The sequence below is a fragment of the Ixodes scapularis genome, unplaced genomic scaffold, assembly GCF_016920785.2.
Source record: "Ixodes scapularis isolate PalLabHiFi unplaced genomic scaffold, ASM1692078v2 PGA_scaffold6__148_contigs__length_123643588, whole genome shotgun sequence".
Lineage (NCBI taxonomy): Eukaryota > Metazoa > Arthropoda > Arachnida > Ixodida > Ixodidae > Ixodes > Ixodes scapularis.
The window spans coordinates 27622645-27637251 of record NW_024609881.1 but is presented as its reverse complement, the minus strand read 5'-3'; the positions used below and the strand labels follow the sequence as shown (position 1 = coordinate 27637251).

Genomic DNA, 14607 nt, shown 5'->3' with positions numbered 1-14607 from the left:
CCCAATTGTTTGTCGTCGCTATCTTCCCCCACTTTTCACTCTCGCCCTCTTCTTGCCAAGTTTCCCGACGCATCGCATGGGGCTCTATACACTCCGTGCGGGAACTATAAGGGGCGCTTTGAAAAACGCGCGCAGCGCCGCTAGCGGAGGAGCTGGCGTTCGACCGTGAGGCGCGTTCAGCAGCCTGCGGCGCCTTTTTGCATGCCAAGCTGTGGCGGCGGAAGCGCGCACGGACGGAAATTTTGCTTTTTGAGCCGATAAGTTGAGGGTGACGTTGCATGAGTGCTGGGGCAGACCTAAGAAGGGCATTTAGCTGTTCTCCACTTCTTATATATTGAGTTTGAGTCGTTAATAGGGGTCATTTCTCTAGTTGCGGCCAAAAAAGGAGTTAGAGCAATTTTCTGAAAAGCAAGACGGCCCCACCATAATTGCTTTGAGTGGGAAATTTATTTCGCTCGTCACTGTAAGCCTAGGACTGCTGGAACGATAATATTTGGAGGCGAGTGAGATGTGCACTAAGTTTCTGCACGAAGTGTGTGAAAGTTGTTTCTAACGAATAAAGAAATAAAGCTGTACGGTATATCCAATATTGGACCCAAAATGTTGTGTTATAGCGGCCTGTGCAAAGTGCAGATTTGGGCACACAGGTGCTTGGACTTGACAGTAACATGACACAGCACTTACTATACAAAAAAAAAAAAAAAAAAGGTAGCATAGGGAAACCAGGTGAACATTTGGTTTGGGCGGCGTAACTCAATGGGAACCGGTTTTGACCATGAAAAGGCTGTCAAGATAATACCACTGGTCGGGGGAGGCGGAGACTTTAGAGGTAGGAAGGGACTGGTGGACTGTACTTCCAATTGAAACAACTTTACGAAAGGTGGTTCCAAAGCCGAGAAAACAAAGTTGTCGGCCAACACACGGTTTGGCCGCCAAGGACTTTTGCGGTCAGCTGTTGTGTAATAACCTGTTGTGCGAGGTGCTGATTTTCGGCCCACAGGTACTTTGACATGACCGTCACTTGGCATAACATTTATTATAACAAAAATAGTTGGCATAGCGAAACCAGGTGGAAATTTATTTGGGCGGCGTAACTCAATGGGAACTGGCTTTGACCGTCAAAGGCTGTCAGAAAATACCACTCATCGTGGGAGGTGCACACTTTACAGGTAGGAAGGGACCAGTGGACGGTACTTCCAGTTCGAACCACTTTGCGATAGGTGGCTCTAAAGCCGAGAAAAAAATTGTTGTCTACAGAACTCGGGGTGTCAGTGTTTCCACGTCCAAAAGGAGGCTGATCAAGAAAGAAAGCACACCACATAAACTTCCATACGCAAACGCCGATTCTCCAGTGATTCCGAGTTTCATGGTTGTGTTCTTTAGATTTATATTTGTCACTTTTTTTACCGTTCGAATCTTTCTTCATGAAGTACAGATTGCGTGCCATATTTGTCCGGAATTATCATCGACTCGTACGATGGGGACGAAACTTCTTTGGAGGGCATTCCTCCAACGAAATTGGCACTGCATACCCGCGAGTGTGGGATGGCATTTCAGTTCGTCCCATCGGCGCTGACACATGTAGGCGTTACTGGTACGAAAACAAACGCAGAGCGCAAAGCGGCAGTGTAGAATATGTCAGCCGTGTCGACACAGTGGCAGACATGATCGGGACACCAAATTTCTCGCGTCGTATGGCACGGCTCCATCATTGTCGCTGTCCCACAAAACATCGGCGAGGTGAAAAACTGTGAAACTTTGTCTCCACGAGATACGACGCATAACTATTGAAGCACTTAATGACGCAGCACAGGCTGCGTCATTAAGCTGTGAACCCAGCGCAACGGCACCACTCCGACTTCAACGCGTACCAACGTACGCCGGCGTGGTTTCGGTTTCGTTTTCTCTGGGGTGCTCACTGCCTACCTTCGGTACCGGCCGCGCGGCGGCGCGCCAGTCGCGTCGCACGGAGTGTATGGAGATGCCATCTCCACTGCCTACCTTTCCCCCTCCCTCTCGCGCCATCCCGGCTGGTTTTTTTTTTCTTTCTTTTTTTCTGTCTTTTTTTTTTCGGCACGTAAGTGCGGACTGGGCTTGAACGCTTTTTGTACCGTCATCTGGGCCATTCAGGGGTTGGCATCATGAATGTCAATTTCCAGAAACTGTTGCCAGTATCTACCGGATTTCGTCATTGCCGGGCATTTTATTTATTTATTTATTTTTTTTAGTCAACTTCAAAAGTGCGCAAGTGTGCAGTGAAGTTGTGCTCTGATATAGTGTGTGCTGGCATGCGATTTTTGTTTGGGTACGTCACCAGTGGCAACGAAAGCCAGATCTCTACTGACAGTCACGTGACAAGACTTTGCACTCCGATCTTCCGAAAGCGCTAAGGCGCTGGAAGTTGGTGTTATGGATGAACTGTGATGTTGATGCGAATTTTTTGGTTGTGCGCAGGTGAGCATGGGTTACAAAATACGAAGAGAAATTGACGAACCTTAAAACAATCTCGGGTGGTCGCGGAGCAGTATGGATGCTCCTAGGAAAGGATGCAGGCCTGAAATCACCTGGAGAGGGGATAGTGTAGCGGCGCCCCTGAGGCGCGTGCCAGGGCCCAGGACCCATGCAAGACGACAACGCGCGTGCAAAATGCAAGAATGGTACAATTCGATCCGTTCTAGACGCCATGGGCTTCGCAAATTAAACCCGTAACAATATTTTAAACAATATAACAAGCACATCTAAAAGGAATGATATTCCCAACATGCTTTCATATTATTTTTTTCCTTCCGTGTACATTGAGTTTTTTAAATACCCTCTTTAGCGTCATCGATGTGCAACTAATAGCTTCTTGAAATACGCAAATTAATGTATAAATAATTAAACTTATCAACCTCTCAAAAATGAAGTTTTGTTTGCGGCTCTTGAGCACTGTCACCTTGACCACAGTGATTCTGCGGCTGGAAATTGAGCTGGAAAATCTAAAAACGACAAACAAAACGTGAGTGGTCAACGTTGCCAGCACGTCTTGTATGACGTTTACGACATTTAGGTGTGAACGCGACGTCACAGAAACGTCACTGACGGGGCAATAATGTAACGTCACATTGGACTTTATTTTAACTTTGAAGACACGTGAGTGTTCGACGCTGCTAAAACGTCTTGTCTTGACGTCGTGGCGACGATGAGGACGTTAAAGTTGAAACGCGACGTCGCCAACACGTCACGGACAGGACGATAATGGGACGTCATTTATGAACTTCAGTTCAACGTCAAAGAAACGTGAGCGTTGGACGTGGTGAGAACGTCGTGCATCGACGTCGTGGGAACGTTGACGACGTTTGAGTTGAAATACAACATCGTCACAACGTCACTGATTGGACTCTAATAGGACGTTATAAAAGGACGTCACCTCAACATCGAAAAAACGTGATCGAAGTCATGCGGGACGTCACGGACGTCCGGGACTTTTTCTCGACGTTTCCACGACGTTTTGTGCTGCCTGGGTAGGCTTTGCCGTCATGGAGCCCCCATCTTAGTAAACTTGGCCCCCGCAGAGTCAAGGTGGGACCCACGGGGATTTTTAAATGGGCAGCTCAACTCGGGCACGCTCACGCTTAACCGCCATTTAGTCCACATCATTGTTTCTGGCCCCTGTATAGTCGAGGGGGTACGACGGGGTTTTTGTATGGGCAGCCGAAGTTTGACATGCCTACTCTTTGTAGTCATGGAGCCCCCATCTTCGTAAACTTAGCCCCCGCAGAGCCAGGGTTGGACCCACGGGGGTTTTACATGAGCAGCCCAACTCGGGAACGCCCATGCTTAACTGCCATTTAGTGGACATCATTACATCTTGCCCCGTAGAGTTCAGGGGGGTTCCGTGGGGGTTTTATATGGGCAGCCAAAGTTTCACATGCCTACGCTTTGCCGTCATGGAGCCCCCATCTTCGTAAACTTGACCTTCGCAGAGGCAAGGTGGGACCCACGGGGGTTTTACATGAGTAGCCCAGCTCAATAACCCCCACGCTTAACCGGCATTTATTACGTCATTGCCTTTGGCCCCCGTAGAGTCGGGGGGTGTGTCCCGCGGGGTTTTTATATGGGCAGCCAAAGTTGGACATGCTCATTCTTTTCCCCCCTAAAGCCCACATCTGCGCTAACTCTGCCCCCGCATAGCCGAATCGGGATTCACGGCGGTATTGCACAAGCAGCCCAAACTGGGCATGCCCTTGCTCGCGTAGGCGAGGTGGGACCCACGGGGGTACTGCATGAGCAGCCCAAGTTGGGCATGCCCACGCTGTGCCCAAATTTGCGCTCGCATATCTGAGGTAGCACCCACCACGCCACTGCGTGGGCATGCCCACGCTTCGCCAATGATGGGCCAACGTACGCTTCGTAGGGGCTACACGAGCCCCCATTGACCCCGTGGGCCTCACCTCTTGTGCTACGTGGGTTACTTAAAGTTTTTTTTTTTTTTTTCATGCATTTTCTGAGGAAAGCATTTTGGGCAACAATATGAAGGGAACAGTTCATCCTTCCTTCCTTTCCGCTCCCCCCCCCCCCCCCCCCTTCCCCTTCGGGGCTCCAACCACGCCTAACACGTGACCCAAGAGGGCGGAGAGAGGGGCTGCCGAGCACGCGCACCATCTCCTTAGTTGCTCGTTTTTCGCGGTCACAACCAGCGCCGGCGGCGCTCTATGGGATTAATGCTTTCGCATTAAAATTAAAAAAAACACTGTATTATCAACACAGCATAATGCATCAGACACTGCATCATGAAAGCTTGTGTTAAAAAGTACTGGTATACTTTACTTTGAAAGCGCATTGTACTTATAGTATACTTTGCTTCAAGTACATTGCACCCGGTATACTTGCTTTACTTGAAGTACATTGCCTCATTTACTTTGTACTTTATTTTAAGTACTTTTTTATGTTAATTGACTGATTGATTAATCGATTGGTTGATTGGTTGATTTATTTACTTATTTAGTAGTTGATTGATTGATTGATTGATTGATTGATTGATTGATTGATTGATTGATTGATTGATTGATTGATTGCAGCCACAAGATACCAGAAGATGTTCCCTTTGCTGTTGCCGAAAACATTCAGCGAAAATGACTACAAAATCTTGGTTACGAGCAAGGCCCGCACAAGGGACACCGCGTCTGCTTTCATGTACCAGCTCCTTAACAAAGAAGGTGACGTGCAGTGCGTGTTCCTCACTTCATACGTACAATTCACGAGGATGCACGTCAGAGGCAGACCTGTACATCAAGACAGCAGTCTAGATTACAGTAATGGACAGTCAATGCTGACGCTGGGGCGAGTTGGTTCTGAATCTTTAAAGTGGGACGTTTTACGCCAGAGCATCAATGATGGTGCGGCTCATATTGTTGTTTTATTTATTTTAAAAAAGAAATATATGAGAGGTCCATCTTTTCGAGTGGAGCATTCAGCTACATGTGAACGTTGTACATAATTTTCTTCCGGAGAGAAAATTTCGAAGCATGATGCCTAGAAAATGCCAAGGTTTCACTATGGTTCATTGCACGGCCGTCAATGTCACATGGAAGCACACTCACGCAGGAAAAAGTTTTTCAACTTGTTTTACGAAAGGTTATAACATGTGCACAGAATATGAAAATTACAATAAAAACTTATCATGCAAAAAAAAAAAGCTACAACACGTCAAGTAAACACGTTTTTGAGACTTATTCAAAACTTATTTACCAACAAGCTACTCAATATAAAGTGGCGCAAATATATCAAAATGAGGGTCTTTAAATACATTTTACGAATATATAAAAAAGAATATGCTAAGCCATTATTGTGATTTTGTTATTAACGCGGAAACGCAGCTTATTTTTTAATTGTAGCAAAATTTCACCTTAATATTTTTAAGAAAAGTTCATATTTTATTTATTTTAGACCCTTCTCAACCGTTTGCATCGACTTCTACTATCATGTGATGGCAGGACATTGAGTAGCTTATGACAAAACGATAACAACACTACCCTTAAAATTTGAAAGCTTATCTTGTTATAACGTCTTTGCCGCACGGCGTCAGCTCCAAATAGACGTTTTCTAGAACCGAAAAAGGCTGTACGTCGGGGCTGCTCAAAAATGCATGTGCTGATGCTTATTCATGTAGTTCGCGCCATTTTATGTGCGGCTGTCTGTTGGTAAATGATTTGTGAATGCATCTCTAAAACGTGATTACTTTTCGTGCTTTGGGGCATTTTTCGCCTAAAAATATTTCTTGTACTTTTAATAGTATGTGTACACGTTATAAATCTGTCATCACATAAAAAGAAACAAATTATTACTACGTGCATGCTTCGGTGTGAAATTGACAGCTGTGCAAAGTACCATGAAACCTTGGCAATCTCTACTCCTCGATATTCTAAAGTTCATAACAAAGAAAGAAAATTAGCCACAACGTTGGCATTCATATATATATATATATATATATATATATATATATATATATATATATATATATATATATATATATATATATTCTTACATGAAAAAATATGAACGGGACCATCATTGTATGCTCTGACGTGGAAACATCTATTTATAAGTTATGGTTTCAGTAACTAAATATTCCCTAAGCTGCTGCTAAGAATTATCTTTACAATTACGCAAATTCGCACTGCTTTACCCCCAGCATCCACATGTTTCAACATGTTCATGCTTCGCGTGAACAGCGGTACAGTACCAAAAGAAGAACTCTGCCAATATTTTTTTCCGCGTTGGAAAAGGGAATCGTTACGTAATCGCAGAACAGCTCGAAGCCATGGTATATTGTAAAAGTAACATGAACGCAACTTCGTTAAGTTGCGAGTTACTGTGACTTCTATTATAGATAAACTTGCAAAGATAACTATTTTTAACCAAATTATGCATTTCAGGTTGGGTAGCTGTAACTGTAACTTCAATATTTTTGGAGTGATTGTTATTGCTCTGCTCAAGTGCCAACTGACGTGCCCATTTCTTCTGTTCCTTTCTTTTCCAGAGTTTAAAAAAGTCGACTTCGCTGGCATTAACGACGAGTTGCTCGATTTTCACAGTTTTTGCGAGGACCTACTGAAGGTAGGAAGCCGGTGAATGCATGGGTGTCAGCACGCAGATTTTTGGTCTTGGAGTTTTCTTGATCGAAAGCTCGAACTAGTTCTGAATTTATTGTTTACTTCCAGAAAAAAGGTGTGAGCAAACAAACTGTTGAAGAAGAAGAAAGATTTTTTAATGGCTCTTACGTGAGGAATATGGTGACGTCCTTGTCCGAAAGGAGTGGCGTTAATCTGGAGATCAGTGAGTGGCACCTTTTTTTTCATTTTAAAACTTAATTTTTTTTCCCTTAATAATTTTGTAAGGATATATACATACAGTTGTAAATTAGAACTTGTGTTTGAGCGAGTTGGTTCATACTCATTTAAAGGGTTAAAAAGCACAAACGAAACAAGGACTAGAAACACACAAAGACAACAGGACGGGTGCTAACTCACAACTGATTTTATTAGAAAAAATACAGTCACTTTTATACACAAAATCGTCCTTTCGTCTTTGTGTCTTTCTCGTCCTTGTTTTGTTTCCGCTTTTTAACCTTTTAAATAGTGGTAAAGTTCGCGTTTATAAATATGGCCTCTGAACGCCGCCATCTTGCTGCCGTGGACAGTCTCACAATCAGACCTCGCTAAGGCGTTCCCATGGTTGCCAGATTGGTGCCCCAACAAAGCGGTCCCCACTCATGGTGGCCAGACTAGTTTGTAACTCATGGCTGCTTGCTTTCAGACGTTTATAACAGGTTTGTTTGCCCACGTGATCTCTCGCTACCACGCATGCGCAGGAACTCGTTATTAGAAGAACAATTCACTTGAACATAGAACTGAGCCTCAAGGTCCGCGACCAGTATCACCCCCTTGGCGTGACGTCACGAACTTTCGTTCGTGCCAACATGTCTAGATTACCTCAGTTACGGACGGAACTGTCATAGACGCTGTTTCTGTGGGCGACAATCGACTGCTGTGGTAACTGCAGTCCCATTCTATGCAATACATATACGTCGTGAAGCCAGGCGTCTAGATAGCGCTTCAGCGGACCCTGTGAACATGGCCTCCGAGATGTTTCGTGCGCTGTGCTCCGGCCTTTCCAAACGGTCGTCTGCCCAGCAGAAAAAGCGAGCCGAGACAGTTCTCTAGTTCTCCGCAAGCGGCGCTTATAAACCAAACTAGAAACAAAATTGACCCAAAGCACGCTGTCAAGTGTGAGCCCACGGCATGAAGCTTGCATTTTCATTGTTCGCATGATCGGGTTCCTTAAACACAACCTTAGGTTTGCTCCACCAGAAACAAAATTAACTGCATACAAAACGTTTATACGGCTAGATTTAGAATACGCTTTTGTTATATGGGATCCTTTTAGAAGTTACCGAATAGGCAATCTAGAAAGGGTGCAAAGAATGCCTGCTAGGTTTGTATTGTCGAAGTATCGAAGAACCAAATCAGTAAACGAAATGCTTAAAAAGCTAAGCCTTCCACTCCTTTCTAATCGCCGGAAATTAGCTCGTTTAACATGCCTATTTCTGTTGAGAACTCGAATGTTCAACCCTAATACAAGTAAATATATAACACCCCGTGTATCTAGGCCTCTAAGAAGTAGTCATTCATGTCCATTTGGTTTAGAGAAGCCAAATAATGATACGTATAAGTATTCTTTTTTTCTTTCAAGAACTATATCAAAGTGGTACAACCTCCCCGAAGAAATAGCATTAACTGATACCCTAGCTTCTTTCTAAACATGCATATCTAAAGTGTATAACCAGTATTAAAGAACCTTGCCTTCTGGCAGTGCATGATTTTGATTAAATGTTTTTGATACTCGAACGCATTAGGACTTCCATGACTCCATTTATTATCTTCCGATGTGTTCTTGCCTTTTTTATTTGCCTTTGTTGGATGTTGTTTTTGCGCGCACACCAGCGTACGCTCTTGTAAATTTTAGCAGTGGGAAGATATTATACCTCGAAATGTTGGTTTTGTTGTGTATTCACCGTGATTTACCAAAATAGTGTACTCTTGTCTTTCGTAAGTTGTAGTGTTTAGAATGAGCCTTCATATGCATTACCTAGTGTTCTATTTTGTGTACTGTTGCACTCCTGTAACAGCCCCCACTGGCTAACAGTATGGAATAAAGAAAAAAAATCAGGTAATTTCATCTCCTTTTGTTTGTAATTTGCATTTCCTTGTCCGCTCTTTGCGCCGCTTCGCTGGATGATACCTCAGAATGCAAGATTAAGTGGGAATCTATATTTGTCATCTGAGGATACTCTGTGCGGGCCGGCGGGACGGGCATAAATATTATTTTTTTGTCGTCAAGCGTGAAAACAGCTCTCTGAACTTCGCATACCTGGATGAGCATTTATTCTACACCTTTCGTGCTTTGAAAAGAGGAACCTTCAAATTTCGATTGACTTCTTTCTTGACAAAGATCTGTGTGTTGCGGAGAAAGGCGGGGAGCACATTTTGCGCTGCTATGGTGGGCTCGGAGGGGGAGGTGTGATGATCGCGCTTGCGAAAGTGACTCAATGAATCACCATGCGGAGCCATGGCGGGTTTCAACGGGGCGGAGAGTCATCGATAACCATCAACAAGTAGATAGCAGCGCCACCCTAAACCCTGCACTTTCAGGAAACCGCAGAAAGGTGATTTGCCTTTCTGCGGTGCCGTGGCTCTCCTGAGCTGTAATAAATATATCATATCACATATCATACACGAAATAGAAGGTAAAAAAAGAAGTGTACATAGAAGGGTTTCAGTAGTGCCACTATATAAGCTCTTCTTATATAGTGACTCTAGGCTTCACAAACTCACCATAGCTTCACTACAACGTCGAGCTCAATGTGCCGTGCACAATTTCGTTATAGCTAACAAGCAGCGACAAAAACACTGTTGCGTCCCGGGCTGCAAGACATGGGTATGTATCCTCAAGATCTGCAGGCAGAAAGGCGACGTTGTTTGGTGCTCCAAAAGAACTCGGAAGATTCCGAACTTGGGAGTGGACTATACTTGGCGCCGACGAATGCTTAGAAACAAGGTCAGCCGTAAGCGAGCTGGATGTTGAGGAAAGATTCATTATGCGGCACTTCACAATTGTGCTCAACGGTGAAGACATTGTTTTCTTCTATAGTGGTCGCAGTGCGGCGGGGTGCCGTTGTGGCGCTGCAGCGGACATATCGATGCTAACGCTGCGTGCTGAACAGCCTTGCCATTTTCTCCCGCAGACGAAGCGAGCAATTGTCACACCTCCCTTTCTAGCCCACCATAACCCTGCTCCTAAGTTCCAAGACCGACGATGATGGTGATGATGATAATTCGAGGCGATTTCTTCGCACTGTTTTATTTAATGGCGAGCGCCACCGAGCGCCCCGCTGCAACAGTCTCTGCCGGCGAATGTAATGGCCTGAAGAGCGCAGCCAGCGCACGAAAAGTCTCGAAACCATGCTATAAAGCAAGGGGCGCTTCAAACGACGGGAGGCTAAGTACTGTATACCTCTCGGGAGTTCGGACTGAAGGAGGGGGGCCGAGAAGCTCCTTTTTCACGGGAGTTCTACAACTGAGTGCTCCAGTGGTGTTGGTTGGTGGATAGATGGACGCACGTCATGGGTACTGGTGAATGCAATAGACCGTTTTCGAAACCCCATTAACCAACTTTGGCGGCTGTCATTCCTTGAACACGAAGCGGTTGATAGGGTCTGTGTCGTCCCTGAACGTTGAAGCAGCCGTCGTGGTCAGTACATGCTCGGAGTGCGCGCCCCCGAAAATGGCAGACTTGAATATATGGCGCAGCAGTTGCCAGAGGGCGCGCAGTTTTGAAAATGGATACTCTATGCCATTGTTGTATCTACCAGACATTAAATGGCGGCAACGTTCCTGGAAAGTGAACGCAGGGCCATTTTATCAGGAGTAAAAAGGAAGCGTGTAGCGCTACGAGGCTGGCCGCGGAGGGTCTAAACGAGAAACCTGCTGATTCACGCCGCAGAGGACATCGAGTTGATGGCGAAGCTGTGCGCCTTCGAGGTGGCCCTCAAGGGCAGCTCGCCCTTCTGTAACCTGTTCCGGAGGGAAGACCTCCAGCTCTTGGAGTACGCCGGTGACCTGGACGACTACTACAAGGACGGCTACGGCCACGAAAGGAACTCAGCGCAGGCATGTGGCGTCATCGGAGAATTTGTCAGCAGGATCGAGTAAGGAAAGAAGTTAGCCACTGCATGGTTTTCTTGTATGCGTTGAATTCTGCTTGGTCCTAAGCAAGCTTGTGCACAGGGGCGGATCGATAGGTTAGGCTGGGGGAGGGGGGGGGGGGGGGTGGGATGGGATGGATATGCAAAAAGATAAAACGTAATGGGCATATCTAACATCACGTACGGACATAACGTCACAGACGAAGATAAGTTAATTTCCTTAATATGTTTTTCTAAAGAATGTGTGTACGCCCTATTATCATAACACAATTAATTATTTTTTTTGGGGGGGAGTGGTCGCCCCCTTCGGCCTCCCCCCTCTAAAACTTAAATCCGCCATTGCTTGCACAGGACGCAGTAATCGAATATTCCTCTGCGAGTAGCTTCCTCGTTATTTTGTGGTTTTTATACGTTACAGTAATCAAATGGGTAACTTGATTTTTTTTAATTAGGCTGCTCGTTTTTGTGGCCATCTAGCTTTTTTACGTGTACTATAGTATGAACGTACTTTTACAGTACGTTCATGTAAAAAATAAAAACAAGTCTCGCGTAGTTTATCAGATATCCGACACTTCGAAGTAATCAAAAAGGTTTTAGTTACTATTTTTAAGAAGTCGTTGAGATAGATGATTTCAGGTAATTCCTTAATCAAAAAGAACGCTTTACTGACACTGATAGTTACTGGATTCTGTTTTCCTTGAAACGTATACAGCGGGAACTAAAACAAGAACAGCCTCGGGCCATCGGTGCCTGAGTGGACTAGAGCACACTATGAGCCACTGCCAAAAAATAAACAAGCGATGCGCGAAAAAGCGCTCAAAACGTACGAATATCACAAGCATTCCGACAGGTGGCGCGAGGGCGTTATTTTGTCGTAAGCGATTACTAGGGGTTTTAACGCACCCTGTCGTAGGCAGTCGCAGGTGTGTGGGCCGTTAAAGTGCATCGTACCGAAAACGAACAGGGAACGTGTCGGCACGACGACCTGTGACGACTCTCGAAGGCGGCGCCGCGAACTCAAGGCGTCGCTCTACTTCTCTCATGCGGGAGCCATCAAGAAGCTAATGACCCGCCTGGGAATCCACAAGGACAAGAAACCGCTCACGGCCGACGACTACTGCGACGTCAGGGAGACGCGCGAGTGGAGGTCTTCCTTCTACGCACCGTTCACCGCCAACCTAGGTAACAATGAAGGCGTTTTAATAATAATAGTTTACCACTTTACCTGAATACCGTTATTAGAGAGTTTTAAGAACCGTTTTTGCACATACCATCCGGTACAATGGGACCTCCGGTATGCAGAGTGGATGTGCGAGTCTTCTGAGGTTTCCTTCTCTCAATTCCCTCTTGCACTCTTCTCTCCTCCTGTCCTCACATAAGCGGGAGCAACTTGGAGCAGCCTGGAGCAACCGAGCAACCAATACCTCCTAGATAACAAAGCCGTAGTGCTGATAAAGATGTCATCAGCAAAGGCCAGCGCTGGTCGCAGATTGGACCCGACGATTGCCTCAACGTTCGGCCCAAACTTGACTCGAAGCCGAGCGCTGACTCAGCACTCGTTTCCAATCTGTGTGCAGCGTTGGCGTTCACTGGTGACGCAGAAGCGTCAGCACTACGACCTTGTCTTCTAGGCGGGGAAGAGCAACTTCTCGCAGAAAGGAGGGAGGTCTCTCTATCAAGTGGAGGGAATGAATTGGAGGAGAGCTTCCTCCCTTCTGGCTGCTCGTCGGCTTTTAATATATAAAAGAACGCGAAATGAATTGCATACCTTTCACAGATTCAGCAGCCCTGTGGAGCTAGTTAAACTTGATTGGAAATGCAAAGCTTGTTACCATTGACAAGATAGTGAAGCAAATCTCACCGCGATGATTCGCTGAAGGAGCCTAGCTGTGATTTGGGCTAGCGGGCTTACGGAATAGAAGCAAAATTATCATTCATAATGCTAGAGACTTACAGTTAACGAAAAAAAACAATCAAAATGAAATCGAGCTGGTTGAAGCTTACCGTGACGTTTAGTCCCGCCAGAGCAAGAGAACAGAAAACAGTATAATTGGAAGGTACATGCAGTGTCGATTTAGTTTTCTTCCTTCCACTTTGAATGTTTCAGTTCTTCTTTATTCCAATCTAAAACCGCAGTCACGCCGCGCATACATCACACAAAATACGTGGTGTTCGCTGCAAACATAACAAGGACTTTTAGCAAACCGTTACCGAGTTCCGCGTACCGCAGTACCGGAGCCTTTGAGGCATGCTTTTAAGCGCGAGCCCGAGTGATGTACCCTGACTGCGTGGCGCGCACATAAAAGCACGCTCAAAAGGCTCCGGCAGTGCGGTACGCGGAACACGGTAAGGGTTTGCTGAAAGACCCCAATGACATAATTATTTATGAACAAGCCTCAATAATGTTTGAGGCATCTATACTTCAAGCATCTATGCTTCAAATGTGTCTACAGACAGCTTTTGACATGGTCAATGTGACACGACACTTATACAAGGAAGAACCAGGCCTCAGAGTGTCTGCAGGCTGCGTTTCGTATGATGTAGTGGCAGTACGACCGCAGCATTAGGTTACCATTGTACATCGTGGCATGCGTTCTCGATGGCTTGTTCTTCTCGTCGTGGTTGTTGTCTGCTAGACTCGCCAAAGTGACGTCAAGGCTTTCTTCTTCTTCCGCTAGGCATCGTCTTGTTCAGATGCGAAGGAAGTCCCCCTTACAAGGTCGTCGCCTTACTCAACGAGAAAGTGGTCAAGATCGACGGATGTCCGGACGACGTCTGCCCTCTTACGGACTTTTTGAAGACGTCCGCTGTGGTCAGGTCCAGTTGCTGTGACCTCGAGAAGATCTGCGACCCCAACTGGGACCCATCAAGCAATGTCGACTCCGGTGCTGAGTAGTTGATAACGGCTGTCACAAAATAGAGAGGGACGCTTGAAACAAAAGCATCGTGCCAGAAAAGCGTCTGCAATTAATGTCTTTGCTGCGTCCTCATTTTTGTTGGGGGGGGGGGGGGGGGGGGAGGGTTCTCAGTTTTTTATTGATTACGTCACAGTTGCGGCATGCCGTAAAGAAACAAATGCTACTCTATTCTGGCTGTTGCTTTCCGCGATCATGGCGGTGGCACGATGTTCGCTCGTCTTTTTTGCCAGTACTTTTACAACCAACCGCCACTATCGCGACATTTGACAGCATGACCCACCAGCTTCTGTGATATTTTGTAGCCACGCTGGGACCATTTTTTATCATAGGTGGTTAAACACGCCAGTTAAAGACGCGATCAAGATACCATGCCAGAAGCAAGCAGGACGGAACAAGGCGTCCAGGTGAGCTGACTGCTAGCCAACGTTTCCTGGAACACTGCCA

The 14607-nt window shown here is 45.8% G+C and overlaps 1 protein-coding gene across 1 annotated transcript in view; it reads left to right on the top strand.

The window, feature by feature from the left end:
* The window catches only part of LOC115328696 (multiple inositol polyphosphate phosphatase 1-like), a 46152-nt gene extending 32011 nt beyond the window's left edge, over nucleotides 1-14141 (top strand). The window contains exons 4-9 of the mRNA XM_040216144.1: nucleotides 5061-5198; nucleotides 7022-7098; nucleotides 7203-7317; nucleotides 11044-11248; nucleotides 12210-12427; nucleotides 13924-14141. Of these exons, the coding sequence (XP_040072078.1) occupies nucleotides 5061-5198; nucleotides 7022-7098; nucleotides 7203-7317; nucleotides 11044-11248; nucleotides 12210-12427; nucleotides 13924-14141 (971 nt within the window). The remainder of the gene's footprint in view (nucleotides 1-5060; nucleotides 5199-7021; nucleotides 7099-7202; nucleotides 7318-11043; nucleotides 11249-12209; nucleotides 12428-13923) is intronic.
* The last annotated feature ends 466 nt before the right edge of the window (nucleotides 14142-14607 follow it).